General features: G+C 28.9%; 2 protein-coding genes across 2 annotated transcripts; both read left to right on the top strand.

The window, feature by feature from the left end:
* The first annotated feature begins 1,383 nt into the window (after window positions 1-1,383).
* LOC130674162 (uncharacterized protein DDB_G0267764-like) lies at window positions 1,384-1,890 on the top strand. Its single transcript, XM_057479431.1, has 2 exons — window positions 1,384-1,699; window positions 1,745-1,890. The coding sequence occupies exons 1-2, from the start codon at window positions 1,384-1,386 to the stop codon at window positions 1,888-1,890; spliced, it is 462 nt and encodes a 153-aa protein (XP_057335414.1).
* Window positions 1,891-4,207: 2,317 nt separating this feature from the next.
* LOC130674455 (uncharacterized) lies at window positions 4,208-7,564 on the top strand. The gene is made up of 6 exons (XM_057479789.1): window positions 4,208-4,802; window positions 4,881-5,082; window positions 5,148-5,338; window positions 5,431-5,653; window positions 5,727-6,180; window positions 6,843-7,564. The coding sequence occupies exons 1-6, from the start codon at window positions 4,308-4,310 to the stop codon at window positions 7,537-7,539; spliced, it is 2,262 nt and encodes a 753-aa protein (XP_057335772.1). The 5' UTR covers window positions 4,208-4,307; the 3' UTR covers window positions 7,540-7,564.
* The last annotated feature ends 5,706 nt before the right edge of the window (window positions 7,565-13,270 follow it).

Here is a 13,270-nt window from a genome sequence, read left to right as displayed (position 1 = left end):
CTCAGACGATATAATCCATACAAAAAATTTTCGAGTACTGAATCATTAAGCGAAGATGATTGAAGTAAAACCAATAATAATAAAATAAATAGAAACATGGAAACAAATAATCCTCAAGAACTAAATTCAAATTCAATAAATAAAAACTTTAACTCTAAAAATCGAAAGAAAGATAATGAAAATAAATTAAATTCTAACGAAAATTCAAATCACATACGTAAATCTAAAGAGAATACAAAATTGAATAAAAATTCAAAGCCCAAAGTCGTATCAAATCTAGAACAAGATAAATCAATTACTCTTCCTGACTAGTCTGACGAATCATCGTCATCAGGAGACATTTATGATGCGGCAGCTCTAAGAAAAAGACGTATTAAAAATCACCCTTCGTATTCATTGACGATTCTTATTTGACAGATTTTGGTCTTTCTTACATAGCAAATAAATCTATAAATTTCCCAAAACATAAGAAATCTCGTAATTTATCAGCATTATCGCAATCCTCACAATCGTATATACCTGAAACTCCTAAAATCGCTGATCCTTCATTACCATTATCAGCAGACGTACATACGCCAATTACAGCTTCAACCTCAAATTTAAAACCACAGACAAATATTGAAAATACAGAAATCAATAAAAACAAATCAGTACTTTCTCAAATTAAAAGATCATATAGACTAGCAGAGTTTACACCTTCTCCAGCAATACGCACACGTAGAAAAATAAATAGACGAAGCAAAAAAATTGAAAAAATAATTATTCCAGAAACTTCAGACGACGAATCAAACACTGACGAGACAGTAATGACTCACTCAAAAATATATTCCGAACATTCAAATGACATTAGAACTGAATCACCAATTGAGACAACCCCTATAACCCCTAGAACTCCTATTAAACCCAAATCCGTAAATAAAAAAGACATGGGAGGTGCAATCCCATGGTCTTCTGACGAAGGAGGCGACCACCCAAAAATTATAGACGTTTCTGCGTTAATTCATAACGAACCAGAAAATGAAATAAACATGTCAACTAATGACATAATAGAAAATTCTTTCACAGCAGAACCCATAATAGTAGAATCTCCCGACGAAACAACAACTACAAAAACCAACACATTAACACAGAAAAAATTAACCAATAAAAATACAGAAAAGAAAAAAACAAATACTACCGAAACAAATCCAAAATAAATTATACAGACAAAATCAGACCTCACGGTACTGATACGGAACAAACACATAGTAATAAAATTACACCAGTACTACGTAGATCGACTAGAAAACGTAAAATCATAACATGTTCATGTTGTACAGACTACGACAAACACACACATTCTTCACAGCTAGTAAAAATTCACAACCTAAATTGCCAGACATAATGGTTACTTTAAAAGCAATTAAACGTCAACAAAATTTAAATAATAAACGGAATAATAATAGATTGTCAATAATAAACGAAAATCTAAGCCCAGTAAACTCACAACAAACTATCTCACGTAGAGAATCACAAAATCCTACACTAAAATCACCTATTGACCAAAATTCAAAATCGCCCAAGCGAATAAATTCATTCAACGACCAAAATTCTGATCAACAGATAAATTCAGTTGACGACCAAAATTTCGAACAAATAGAAAAAACACATTCATTTAATGATGAAAACCTCGATCAAATCGAACAAATAAATTTATCTGGTAATATAACAAATTTTCAACAAAATTTAACAGAACTAAATTCAGATAGTAATCAAGAACAAATAGACAATGTAATTACAGCAGGAAATAATAATCCGTCTAATATACAAATAGATTCTGACGATGATTCACCCGTAGTTTCAGTAATGTCGAATGACTTTAGTAACGATAGCATAATAGAGACAATTTAGAAATGCAAAAAAATAGTTATTTATGTTTTTTTATACAGACGGTCCTGTTCCAAGCGAAATAGGAAAACAATTATTATAGTCAGGATATTTAAATTTAAGTCCATTTGCTGACTATAAAGTAGGTCAAGTAATCAAAATGGGAAAACCTAAAAGAAAAGTACTTGCGTTAGTTATTCAAAATAACAGCACAGATATAGCTACCGAAAAAGATTATTGCAAAGCTTTGAAAAATTAAAAATTATATATGGAAAAATCAAAATTAAAATCAATTAGTGTTTCTCAAGTACGAAGTAATTTACCCAAAATTGTATGGTCAAAAATTAAAAATATTTTAGCTAAAACATTTAAAGGAACCGATATTAAAATAATCATTTGTAGGGATCAAATAATAATACCTCCAGTAGAAGAGAGACAAAAGATAATGGCTGAAAATCACGAGACCCCAATGGCAGGTCATAAAGGTGTCACTAAAACTTACAATAGAATCAGACAAAGATATTTTTGGGATAATATTAAAAAAAATATTGAAGATTTTGTTAGAAAATGTATCAGTTGCCAGAAAAAGAAATTAGTAAGAATTAAAACAAAACAACCAATGGTAATTACTGATACATCCGCAGAAATTTGGGATAAACTAGCATTAGATTTAGTGGTACCGAATAAAACATCGGCAACCGGTTATTCATACATATTAACGATGCAAGATGATCTCTCTAAATATTGTTTTGCAATACTATTAGTATCCATGACAGCCAAAGACATCGCGATAGCGTTAGTAGAAAATTTTATTTTAAAACACGGTTGCCCAAGAGTAATTTTAACAAACTAAGGTCAAGCATTTATAGGTAAAGTTATGAGTTGTTTAGCTAAAACTTTCAAAATGAAACAAATAAAAACGACAGCTTTCCACCCTCAATCTAATGGTTCATTAGAAAGAAGTCATCAAGTCTTTACAGATTATATTAAACATTTTACAAATAAAAATGACTGGGATAAATGGTTGCCTCATGCAACTTTTGCTTATAATACGAGTGTACACGAAGGTACAAAGTTCACCCCATACAGATTAGTTTTTGGTAAAGAAGCGCGATTACCATCAGAATTTTCATATTTAGATGAGATCCCTACATACGCAGATTACGTTAAAGAACTCGCAATTCGATTATTAGAATCACGAAAAGAAGCAAGAGAAAATTTAGAAAAATCAAAATTAAAATCCAAAGTACGATATAATAAGAAAATAAATCCCGTAAAGTTTAAAATAGGTCAAAATATTTATTTAATAAAAAATCAAAAAGATGGTGAATTTGATGATAATTATCAGGGATGGGCAAAATAGAATTTAGTAAATACTGAGTATTTAAGTAAAATTTGACTTGAAACCCAAATTAATTCTTGGTACGTATCTGAAAAATACTTATCCTCAGAAACAGAAAAAGTACTAAATACTTTGTAACTTAGTATTTTTGACGATTTATCGATACTAAATACATTGTACTTGGTACTTGAAAGTTGTAGTAAGTACTAAAGACTATTGTACTTTTTACTTAAATTTGATATAAGTACTAAGTATAATTGTAATTAGGACTTATAATTGAATAAGTCCTATAATTCCCACAGTATCTATTAAAAAAAAAAAAATTTTAATACTTATTCTACCACAACTAGAACTTTACATACGACGATCGAGACTTAAAATTATAATTTTTGAATATACTATTACACTCTTAAGATTTTAATATTCAAATTTATTCATTAGATGATATTAATATATTATTGTCAAATCTATACTGTTTAGTTCAAATAAGTGCACTTGCGTACAGTTTATGTTTCAGCTTCAAGCAGTAATCTAATCAATCATTTTTATATACCCGTGCAACAATGATTATGCGAAATTTTATAACATCATTTCTTTACGGGTTCTTAAAAAAAAAAACTTTTTTCTATTGACATGATTTATTTAGTCTCGAGAATTCGAAATTAAAATAAAATTTGATATTTATTAATATAAATATTGCTAAGAATACTACATTTCTACGTTTAATGTAAGTATTACGTTTCAAATCGATTCGAATTAAGCGCCAAAATTAAAAATAGATGGCGCTTGCGTCAATAGCCTCTTTGTTGTGACGTTTTTTTTCAGTGTTTACATTTTTGCACAAGTGATCTGCTATCATAAGTTATATATATATATATATATATATATATATATATATATATATATATATATATATATATATATATATATATATATATATACACATATATATACGTACTGCTGTTTAAGTGTCGTTTCATTATAATTGCAGTATCGTGTCGTGTTAAAATTCAAGTAATGATAATTATTAATGATTTAAATATCGTTTTAATAACAGAGTATCAATCGAGAGAATTTAATACTTTTATTTTCCATAAAAATGGTTAATGACAATCAAATTATGGAACACATGGATAGCATCGTTAGCTCAACAAGTGAATCATTAGAACTGGCGATAAGTGATCTTATGGAATCTGATCTTAGTTTTACAGAAACTAGTGGTGAAAAATTAAATTCCTCTTTGGTTATAAATATTGACGATTCTCACACCAATAAAATCGAAAACAAGCATAACAGTAGTCTTTCAGTGATTATCGAAAATGAAAAGATAATTAATAAAAAGGAAAATGAAGAAAGTAATCCCGTTGGTACAACTAGTCAAAAACGTAAGCTTGATAATAATTCCGATTGTGACGACCTTGAGAAGTTAAAGATTGAGTGTGCAAAACGACCTTACCTTGATGGACAATTTTTTCAACCTGATTTTGAGAGTGTAACTGATGACAATATTCCAGCTCAATGTCAGTTGTGTACAACAAAAAAAATGATTCGAGGATCTATGAAAGCTCCATCTAATTATACCAAGCATATAAAAGTAAATAAATTAGTTGTTTTTTAATTTATTAATTATTTTTACTTCATAATTCAAAATTTTTAATTTAAAATTTACTAGAGGTGTCACCCAAATGATTACAACAAATATGTTGATTATAAAAATGAAAAAAAAAGAAAAAATTCTGAATTAACTGCATCTGAAAATACAACTACCAAAAATGTTCAAACTCGATTTGAAAATAACGTTGCATCGTTATTTTTGGCCACTTCTGCTCCTTTTTCTTTGGTGGAACAATCAGAATTTAGAAACATTTTCAAAGGTAATGTATCGACCTTAAACTAAGGAAAAAATTTTAATTACATAATTTTGCACTATATTCTTTAGATTTACCATTGAAAAAAGGTATAGAATTGAAACCTATATCGAGACGTACTGTTTGTCGAAGAGTGGATCAAGTATATGATCATAATAAAAATATGATTAAAAATATTATAAAAAATCATGATTATGTTTCTACCTCTGTTGATATATGGAGTAATAGCAGTTATCGCTTTATTGGGCTTTGTGTAAATTGGGTACATTTATAACTCGTCATAAACTGTTTATATCATTATTATAGAAGCCTTTCTTTTTAATATTTATAAAATTTCTTCTCATTATTATTTAGATCGATGTTAAAACTTTTCAACCATGTGTTGCTGCATTAGCATGCAGCAGGCTTCAGGGGACTCATTCTTTTGACAGAATAGCCCAAAAAATAAGAGAGATTCATGACGATTACGGAATATCTAGATCTAAAATAGTAGCAACAGTAACTGATAATGCAAAAAATCTAATCAAAGCCTTTAAAGAACATGGTGTCGGTTATCCGGAAATTACTGAATCTGAAGGTAATATTACGTAATAAACAATTGCAATCATAATGAGCAGTGAAAAACCATAAATTGTCTGTATTGTCTTTAGAAACATCAAATATTGAAGAAAGCAGTGAAGATGAGTACGATAGCTCTGATTCTAATTTATCAACACTAGAAAATTCCGTGGAATCTGATCAATGTGAACCTATCGAAGCTGATGATCTGCATAAATTCCTTCCAAATCATTTTAGGTGTGCAAGCCACACGTTGAATTTATTAGCAACTACTGATGTTATAAATTCTATAAAAAATGTAAAAAAATTACACGCTATGCATAACGAAACAATAAAAAGATGTAACGCATTTTGGAAATTGATGGGTACACCAAAACAAAAAGAAAAAGTCATTGATTTTGCTGGATGTGCTTTTCGACGGCCAACAGTCGTACGATGGAATTCATTATATGATTCTCTAACCCAAATTGTAGCTATGAAAACAAAAGTAGTTGAAGTTATTGAAAAATTAGAAATAGATATGTCATTACGAGAAGTTGATTTTCAGTAAGTTTTTCTACTTTTCTTCTTATAAATTAGCTATATAAATAAGTTATATTATAGCGATCATTTTAAATGTTTATCAATTGATTCCACATGTTTAATTTATCTACAATAGGGTGTTTCAGAAAAAAAAATTTTTTTTGGTATTCAAAAATTGAAAGTATACCTGAAAATAAAAATTTCGGTGCCAACCCGAGTTCTTAATAATAATATTAAGGTTTGCCTCAATCCATTTTTCTATTTTCCATTTAAATGACATAGGAAAAAAATTTTTTTTTTTTTAGAATTTTCTAAAAATGATTATATATATATATTTATATCAAAAAATAATTAGAGACTTTTTTTGTAGAGCGTTCAATTTCCTACAAAAATATTTGTTATGCATAAAAATCCGTTGATTGGTTTATGGGCTGGAAAATTCTAAAAAAAAAAAATTTTTTTCCCGTGTTATTTAAATGGAAAATAGAAAAATGGATTGAGGCAAACCTTAATATCATTATTAAGAGCTCGGAATGGTACCAAAATTTTTATTTTTAGTTATACTTTCAATTTTTGGATACCATAAAAAAAGAAATTGTTTTTTTTTTTGAAACACCCTAATCTACAAGTTAATCATTCTTTTCTGAGCAACTTCAATAATTGATCAAATAATCACGTCATGACAGGTACATAGAAGAATATTTAATTTGTTTGAAACCCGTTGCTGATACTCTTGATAAACTGCAGGGAAATGTTACCTATGGTTACTTATTGCCAAGCTTGATATCACTCCGTAATAATTTGAGTTTGGTATCGAGCAATCGCCTAAAATATTGCAAACCTATTGTAAAAGGACTCCGTGAAAACTTGACATCGAGGTTTAAACAATTTTTCGAAATCGAACGAGAAGGAGAAATCGCAGCAGTTGCTGCAGTTGTGCATCCAGAATTTAAAGGAGTTTGGCTGTCTTGTTTTGAAATTGCCAAGCAAAAAATAATCAAGAAACTAGTTCTAAATGCAATGACTGATGAAAATAAAATTAACGTACCAGCTCAACCTATGGTGGTTGATAAATTTTTCAACTTTGGGCCGTCTACAGCAGAATCTAATCCGGTGAATATGATGTTTGAAAAAACGACTCCAAAAATTGAACTAGTAAATTACTTAAGAGACGCTAACACTGATATGACCGTATTGAACTCATACCCTTTAATTCGTGATGTTTTTATAAAATTTAATACTCCAACACCATCTTCAGCGTCTGTCGAGAGATTATTTAATCGCGCAAAAATGACTAACTTACCGCAATATAATCTTTTATCAAATACTAAATTTGAAAAAAGAGTTATAGGAAGAGCTAACGCCAAATTTCTTACGTTTTGAAAAAATAAAAATTAATGCAAAATAAGTGATAAAAAAATAACATTATTGTAAAATTTTAAATAAAAAGTTTTTTTAGAGTTAAAAAGTTGAATCGTTTTAATTTATTATTGGCTTAACTTCTATAATCAATCTAAAAAATACTCTCGGAGTTTTTAATTATTTTTTATCAGAAATACCAATGATCTAGTACTTCAATATAACTTTTAATCTCAGTACAAATGTCCTTAGTACTTAAACCGTCATATGAGTACAAAAGTATTCTTATTTAATTGAAAAATCAAATACTAAATACTATTGTATTTCTAATTTTTCCAAGTACTAAATACAATAGTATTTAGTACTTGGAAAAATCATAAATACCAAGTATAAAAGTATTTGTAATTAGATAATAAATAAAATACTAAGTACTTCGGTATGTAGTATTTAGTACTTGTTCGAAATACTAATTACTTGGATATTTTTACTTTACAAAAAAAAAATTATTATATATCAAAGTATTTAATACTTAATTAGTACTTAAAATACAAATGTACTTAAGTATGCCCATCACTGATAATTATTTAGGTCCTTATAAAGTTAGTGAAATATTTCCTGATAAAAACGACATAAAAATCGAATATAAACCCGGAAAAAGAAAAATCATTCATTGCGATAGAGCAAAAATAGCACATTAGAATAGAAATTTTTTTTTTCTATCACCTTTCTTTACCTATATTACTACTAACCTTCATTCAAAATTTAAAAGAATATATACAAGCAAACTCCATGAATTTAAGAAAACTAGCAAAGACAACTTTTCTTTCAAATTGTTTAAATCAATGAAATAAATTCTAATAGAGAAAAAAAACTGAACAATTTACATTGTAACGAAGTTTCTAACTCTCGTTATCAATTCATGATCATTGGTCACCACAGTTGGCAAATTGTCCACTGTTGTTCTAATCATATACCTGTGTTATCTTTATTTAATTATTATTATTACTCCCTTCCACCTGATTTAAACTGTGGAGGGATTACCTGTAACACATGCGCAGTAGCGACATGGAAAAACTTATAAAAAGACCAACGTGCCAAATAAAACACACTTTTTTGTCTACCATAAACTCCAAACTATACATCATGTATTAAGTATTTTTTAACCCTAAACTTAGATATTAAGTTAACATTACTAACTGTCTGTAATGTTGAGATATAATTGTCTATCGCTCACTCGAGATTCGCGTATAACTGTCTACCGTTTCTCTCACACTCTATAACTGTCTAGAGTGTAATTGCAATTATGACGTCTGAGGCATAACTGCAATTCTTATACCGGCCAGCTATCTCTCTCTATCTCACAGTGAACCATACCCATGGGTAGAAGGACGAACAACACCCTGATATGACACCAACATCAGCTAAGTATAATAATAATTATTATTATTATTATGACTATCATTTAATTGGGTATTTATAATATTTATTTAACATCTGATTAAGTGGTTATTAAGCAAATATTTCTCTATAGTAATTGAAACCGCAGAGGTTTCGTACAATCTGTACAATATGGCCCCACTAATCCCGATCCTTCATATGCCATCTCTGCATATGTAAATTCAAGGCCAACGGTCGCCTGGTCCATGCGAACCCGGTAGCACAGGATCTGCTACAGAATTATTAGCGTACTGGCTAAAATGGACACGGGCCCATTTAATTTAAGTTAAACGGGTAACGAACGAGTATAAGTTAACAACATCGTTTCAACATATACACAAATAAACTAGGAAAAAAACTGCTACGAATTGGAATTGAGTAATAATGCTGAGAAATTTTGAAAATTAATCCTTCTTACTTTAAAATTTTAATGATAAATTCAAATAAAAAAAAAAAACAAAAAAAAAGAAGACAAAAAAATTGTTTTTTTTAATGATATAAAGGCTCAAATAAAAACATAACATATAGACTTAAGAAAAATGTAGAATAAGTTTTAATTTCTTTCTTTTAGCAAATATGAACTTAAGACTTTAAGTAATAGTAAAAGCTAATCCAATTTTTTTAAATTTATCTTCAGAAAATTCCGTAGAAATTTAAATGAAGTGAAATTTTGTTCTTTAAGTAACATTTAGAATAACACCATATAATAGACAAAAAAGGAGATTCTTCTTTTTTTTATAATAAGACAATGAAAATATATATATACACTAGATATAGATAATTATAATTTAAGTCGCATGTTAAACAATAAAAATAAATAAAGTAAAAACCAAAAAAAAAACAAACAAAAAAAAAACTAACAAAGAATATATAATCATGAATATGTACTAAGTAGAGAAAAAACAGAATAATAAAAAATTTATAAAAAAATTGTAGATACAAATGGATATAGATTGATATAAAAGAAAAAAAAAAATAAATAAATTATAGAATGGAACAAAATTTGTTTCTATCAAGACATCCGAAAATCGGAGACCACTAGTTTTAGCTAACAATGATTTTGTAGATTCATTCGTATCTTATAATTCATTAAAGACAGATAATAGAAATGCAATAAACAATCAAGTTACTTCAATAATTCAAATGATACGAAACTTATCTCTAAAATAACACATCATTGTTTCGAATCTCCCACCAGAATCGAAACTATCAATCTATTTGCAAATATTAACTCATTAGATTTCGAAAACTAAATAGCTGTATAATTTTTTCCGTTTAAAAAATTATTTAAATGCTAGGCTACAGATCGGTATACAGATTTTAAAGCTTTGAAATAGATAAAATAAAAACTATTGTCTAGAATGAAAAAATTTACATTTTTAACAAGAGCTAAGGCCCAAAACGAGCGGGACGCTTGTCTACCGGGTTGGGAGGTGTTACGTCCCAGCCTGCTCGTCAGATGTCTCTGATTATTTTTGAATACTAATTACTAAGAGACCGATCTGAGACCTAATTAATTAACTAAAGATGTATATTGATAATTTAGCAAGTTGCATAATTAATAAGTTACTCTATAATATAGAATAATAATATAATGTAATAATAAAGTATAATAATATAATATATTAATATACATATTAAAATAATATAAAATAATAGAATATAAAATAATATAATATTTTTCAGAATATTTAAAATATATTGATAATGTTATTTTTCTTTTAATATTTGTTATGTACAAATAAACGCTAACGCCTCAAATAAATTCTCGAGACGTGCAGCTGCACAAATACCTATTTTGTTCTAAGATAAATTTTGTTCATAGATAAGTGACTCATTTGTTAGTAACAAAAACGGAGAAAGCGTGAGAACGGAGCATGAATCATTCGAGAATATTCATTACCTCGAGCCACTCCTCTATATCGAACGATGCGCGGGCCTGATGCCCAAGCACCTCGTATTGATAAGAAACTTACTCTAGTTTTTCTCGATCAAGAGAAGACAGTCTGAAATATAGAATCATCGAGAGCAGTCAGGCTCAATATTAGAAACTCAACTTCGTTCTCGCCCCTTTTGAAATTATTGTTAAGAGTACATTAACAATTTTATAAATTAATTCAACTGTATATTTTCAAATCACTCAGAACTGTTCATTTATTATTGAATAAATCGGATTAATATATATTAAGAAATATATCTTTTCAAACAACTAGTTTATTACAACTACCGAATGGTAGCTGTTCAACCCATACTTAATAATTATTTATAATTATATGTAAGTTCTCATTACGTCCAATTTAAATCAACCGCTCAACTACGCCAGCGCCAAAACATCAACCAGGACGTAACATTTGTATGTAGGACAAATATATGTAAAAATATGGCTTCAAGAGTAAATCTACAAAAATACAATTATTCATTAACGCTGTAAAAGAATTTTCTAAACTCACATACTTCAAAAATTTTAGTTTCAATCGTATAGTTATATTTTCATAAATTTAGTAAATAAACAATGTGTTTATAAATTATATTATGAAATTATAATATATATTATAAGGTAATATTATGAGGTAATAAAACGAATTCTAGGGATGTGCGAATCGCGTTCGAATCGAATCGAATATAACTATTCAATTCGAAATTCGAATTTCCGAATTATTTGAATATTTAAGAATTACCTGAAAATTTTTGTACGAGTTGTAACTTTTTAAATTACTCGATTGACAACGAGACAATTTTGATCAACTTTCAAAATTTGTTTTTTTATTTCATTTAATAAAATACACGCTTCTTGACTTAAATTTTCATCATTAATATCATCGATTTCATAAATTTAAGCCTCAATAAAAAAAAAATTATTCCACTATTCATTATTTTTTTAAACTAAGATCTATGTGTTAAAGTTATTTTATTATGGAGAAATGTAATTAGACATTTATTTGTCTAGCATAGAAATTTGCCACATAGAAATGTCCTGCATAGAGATATTCTACATAGAGATATCCTGCATAGAAATATCCTGCATAGAGATATCTTGCATAAAGATATTTTGCATAAAGATGTCCTGCAACAGAAACGTCCTATATAGATTTATCTTGCATAGATATGTCCTACATAGAGATGTCCTGCAATAGAAATATTCTGCATAGAAAAGTTTTAACATAGATTTATCTTATAACATAAATGTCCTTCATATAACTATGCTAGCAAGAAATCTACTGCAGGGAGTTATCGCATCATAGATTTATCAGTTGGTACGCTTGTAACCATGGACGGTATGAATCACTTGTTCTGACTGTAACTGCCAAAAGACGTGCATGTCCGGAGACTGAAATGACCGCAATGGGGCACTTTAAGTACGGGCATTAAAAAACACCCGAGTTCGAACCAATAAGCCTTCCGGCTCAAAACGCTCATGGGGAGAAAGGCGTGACCGGACTAATGTGTCAATCTGGTCGCAGAGCCACATGCCACGATTCGGGGGTTGTGGGTCCATCAGCATCCGTAGATATACCACTATCCGGAGGATAGTCTGGAAAGAAATAAGATAATTGAAATAAGGAACAAATTTCAAAAGAAAAATTTTTAAAGATGTTCGAATATAGGAAACTTAGGTATATGGACGCGCGATGTCGGCAAAACTCGTTCAACGTTACGCCCTGGCGAAACATAGTGCTAAAAATAAAAAAAAAATGATGAATGTACGAATGGGAAATCGTCAGAGAAAATAGAATAGAAATTAAATTTTGGTAGATTAGTATATGTACGCATGTATATGTATATATGTATTTAAAACACATAGGAAGAAGGAAATTTTGAGAATTCTTTCTATTGATTGATTCGGAAATTTTGTGAAAATGAAAGAGGAAACAAAAATTATTCAAAATTTGAAAAAAAAAAAACGAAAACGATGATTTTTTTTTATATAAGTGTTATGTCCGGATTTAATTAATTAATAATAATTAATTATTGGAAATGGTCGCGTGGGCCTCAAGTGGCAAACAGGCAAACAGGGTGATTTTCCTAAAGGATTAGCTCTAGGTTTTATTTTTATTGTGAGAATTTGAACGATAAACCCCGCAGGGGCCTCTCTGTGTATTCAATGCATAATTTGGATGCAATATATTAAAGAATTTGGTAACCACCTACCTTTCGTTGTTCGCTGCTTACTTGTAAGTCGGTTTTTGTAGCCCTTGGACTGCAACTCCTGGGTACGGCTTCTGTTGGTCCCTGGTTGAAAGATGAATTGACTCAGGAAGAAGGGATGCGGTTCTTAATATTAGAAATAATCTAATATGCACGTTTCCCAATGATAGAT

This window comes from Microplitis mediator, chromosome 9, assembly GCF_029852145.1.
Source record: "Microplitis mediator isolate UGA2020A chromosome 9, iyMicMedi2.1, whole genome shotgun sequence".
Classification (NCBI taxonomy): Eukaryota; Metazoa; Arthropoda; class Insecta; order Hymenoptera; family Braconidae; genus Microplitis; species Microplitis mediator.
Note: the sequence above shows the minus strand (reverse complement) of the source record. Positions and strands in the feature narration are given on the sequence as shown.

Bases quoted from the DNA above. Each gene is read 5' to 3' on its own strand.
- LOC130674162 (XM_057479431.1), top strand. From the start codon at position 1,384: ATGGTTACTTTAAAAGCAATTAAACGTCAACAAAATTTAAATAATAAA. The intron at 1,700-1,744 runs GTAATATAACAA...AACTAAATTCAG, and splicing joins CGAACAAATAAATTTATCTG to ATAGTAATCAAGAACAAATA.
- LOC130674455 (XM_057479789.1), top strand. From the start codon at position 4,308: ATGGTTAATGACAATCAAATTATGGAACACATGGATAGCATCGTTAGC. The intron at 4,803-4,880 runs GTAAATAAATTA...AAAATTTACTAG, and splicing joins ATTATACCAAGCATATAAAA to AGGTGTCACCCAAATGATTA. The intron at 5,339-5,430 runs GTACATTTATAA...ATTATTATTTAG, and splicing joins TTGGGCTTTGTGTAAATTGG to ATCGATGTTAAAACTTTTCA.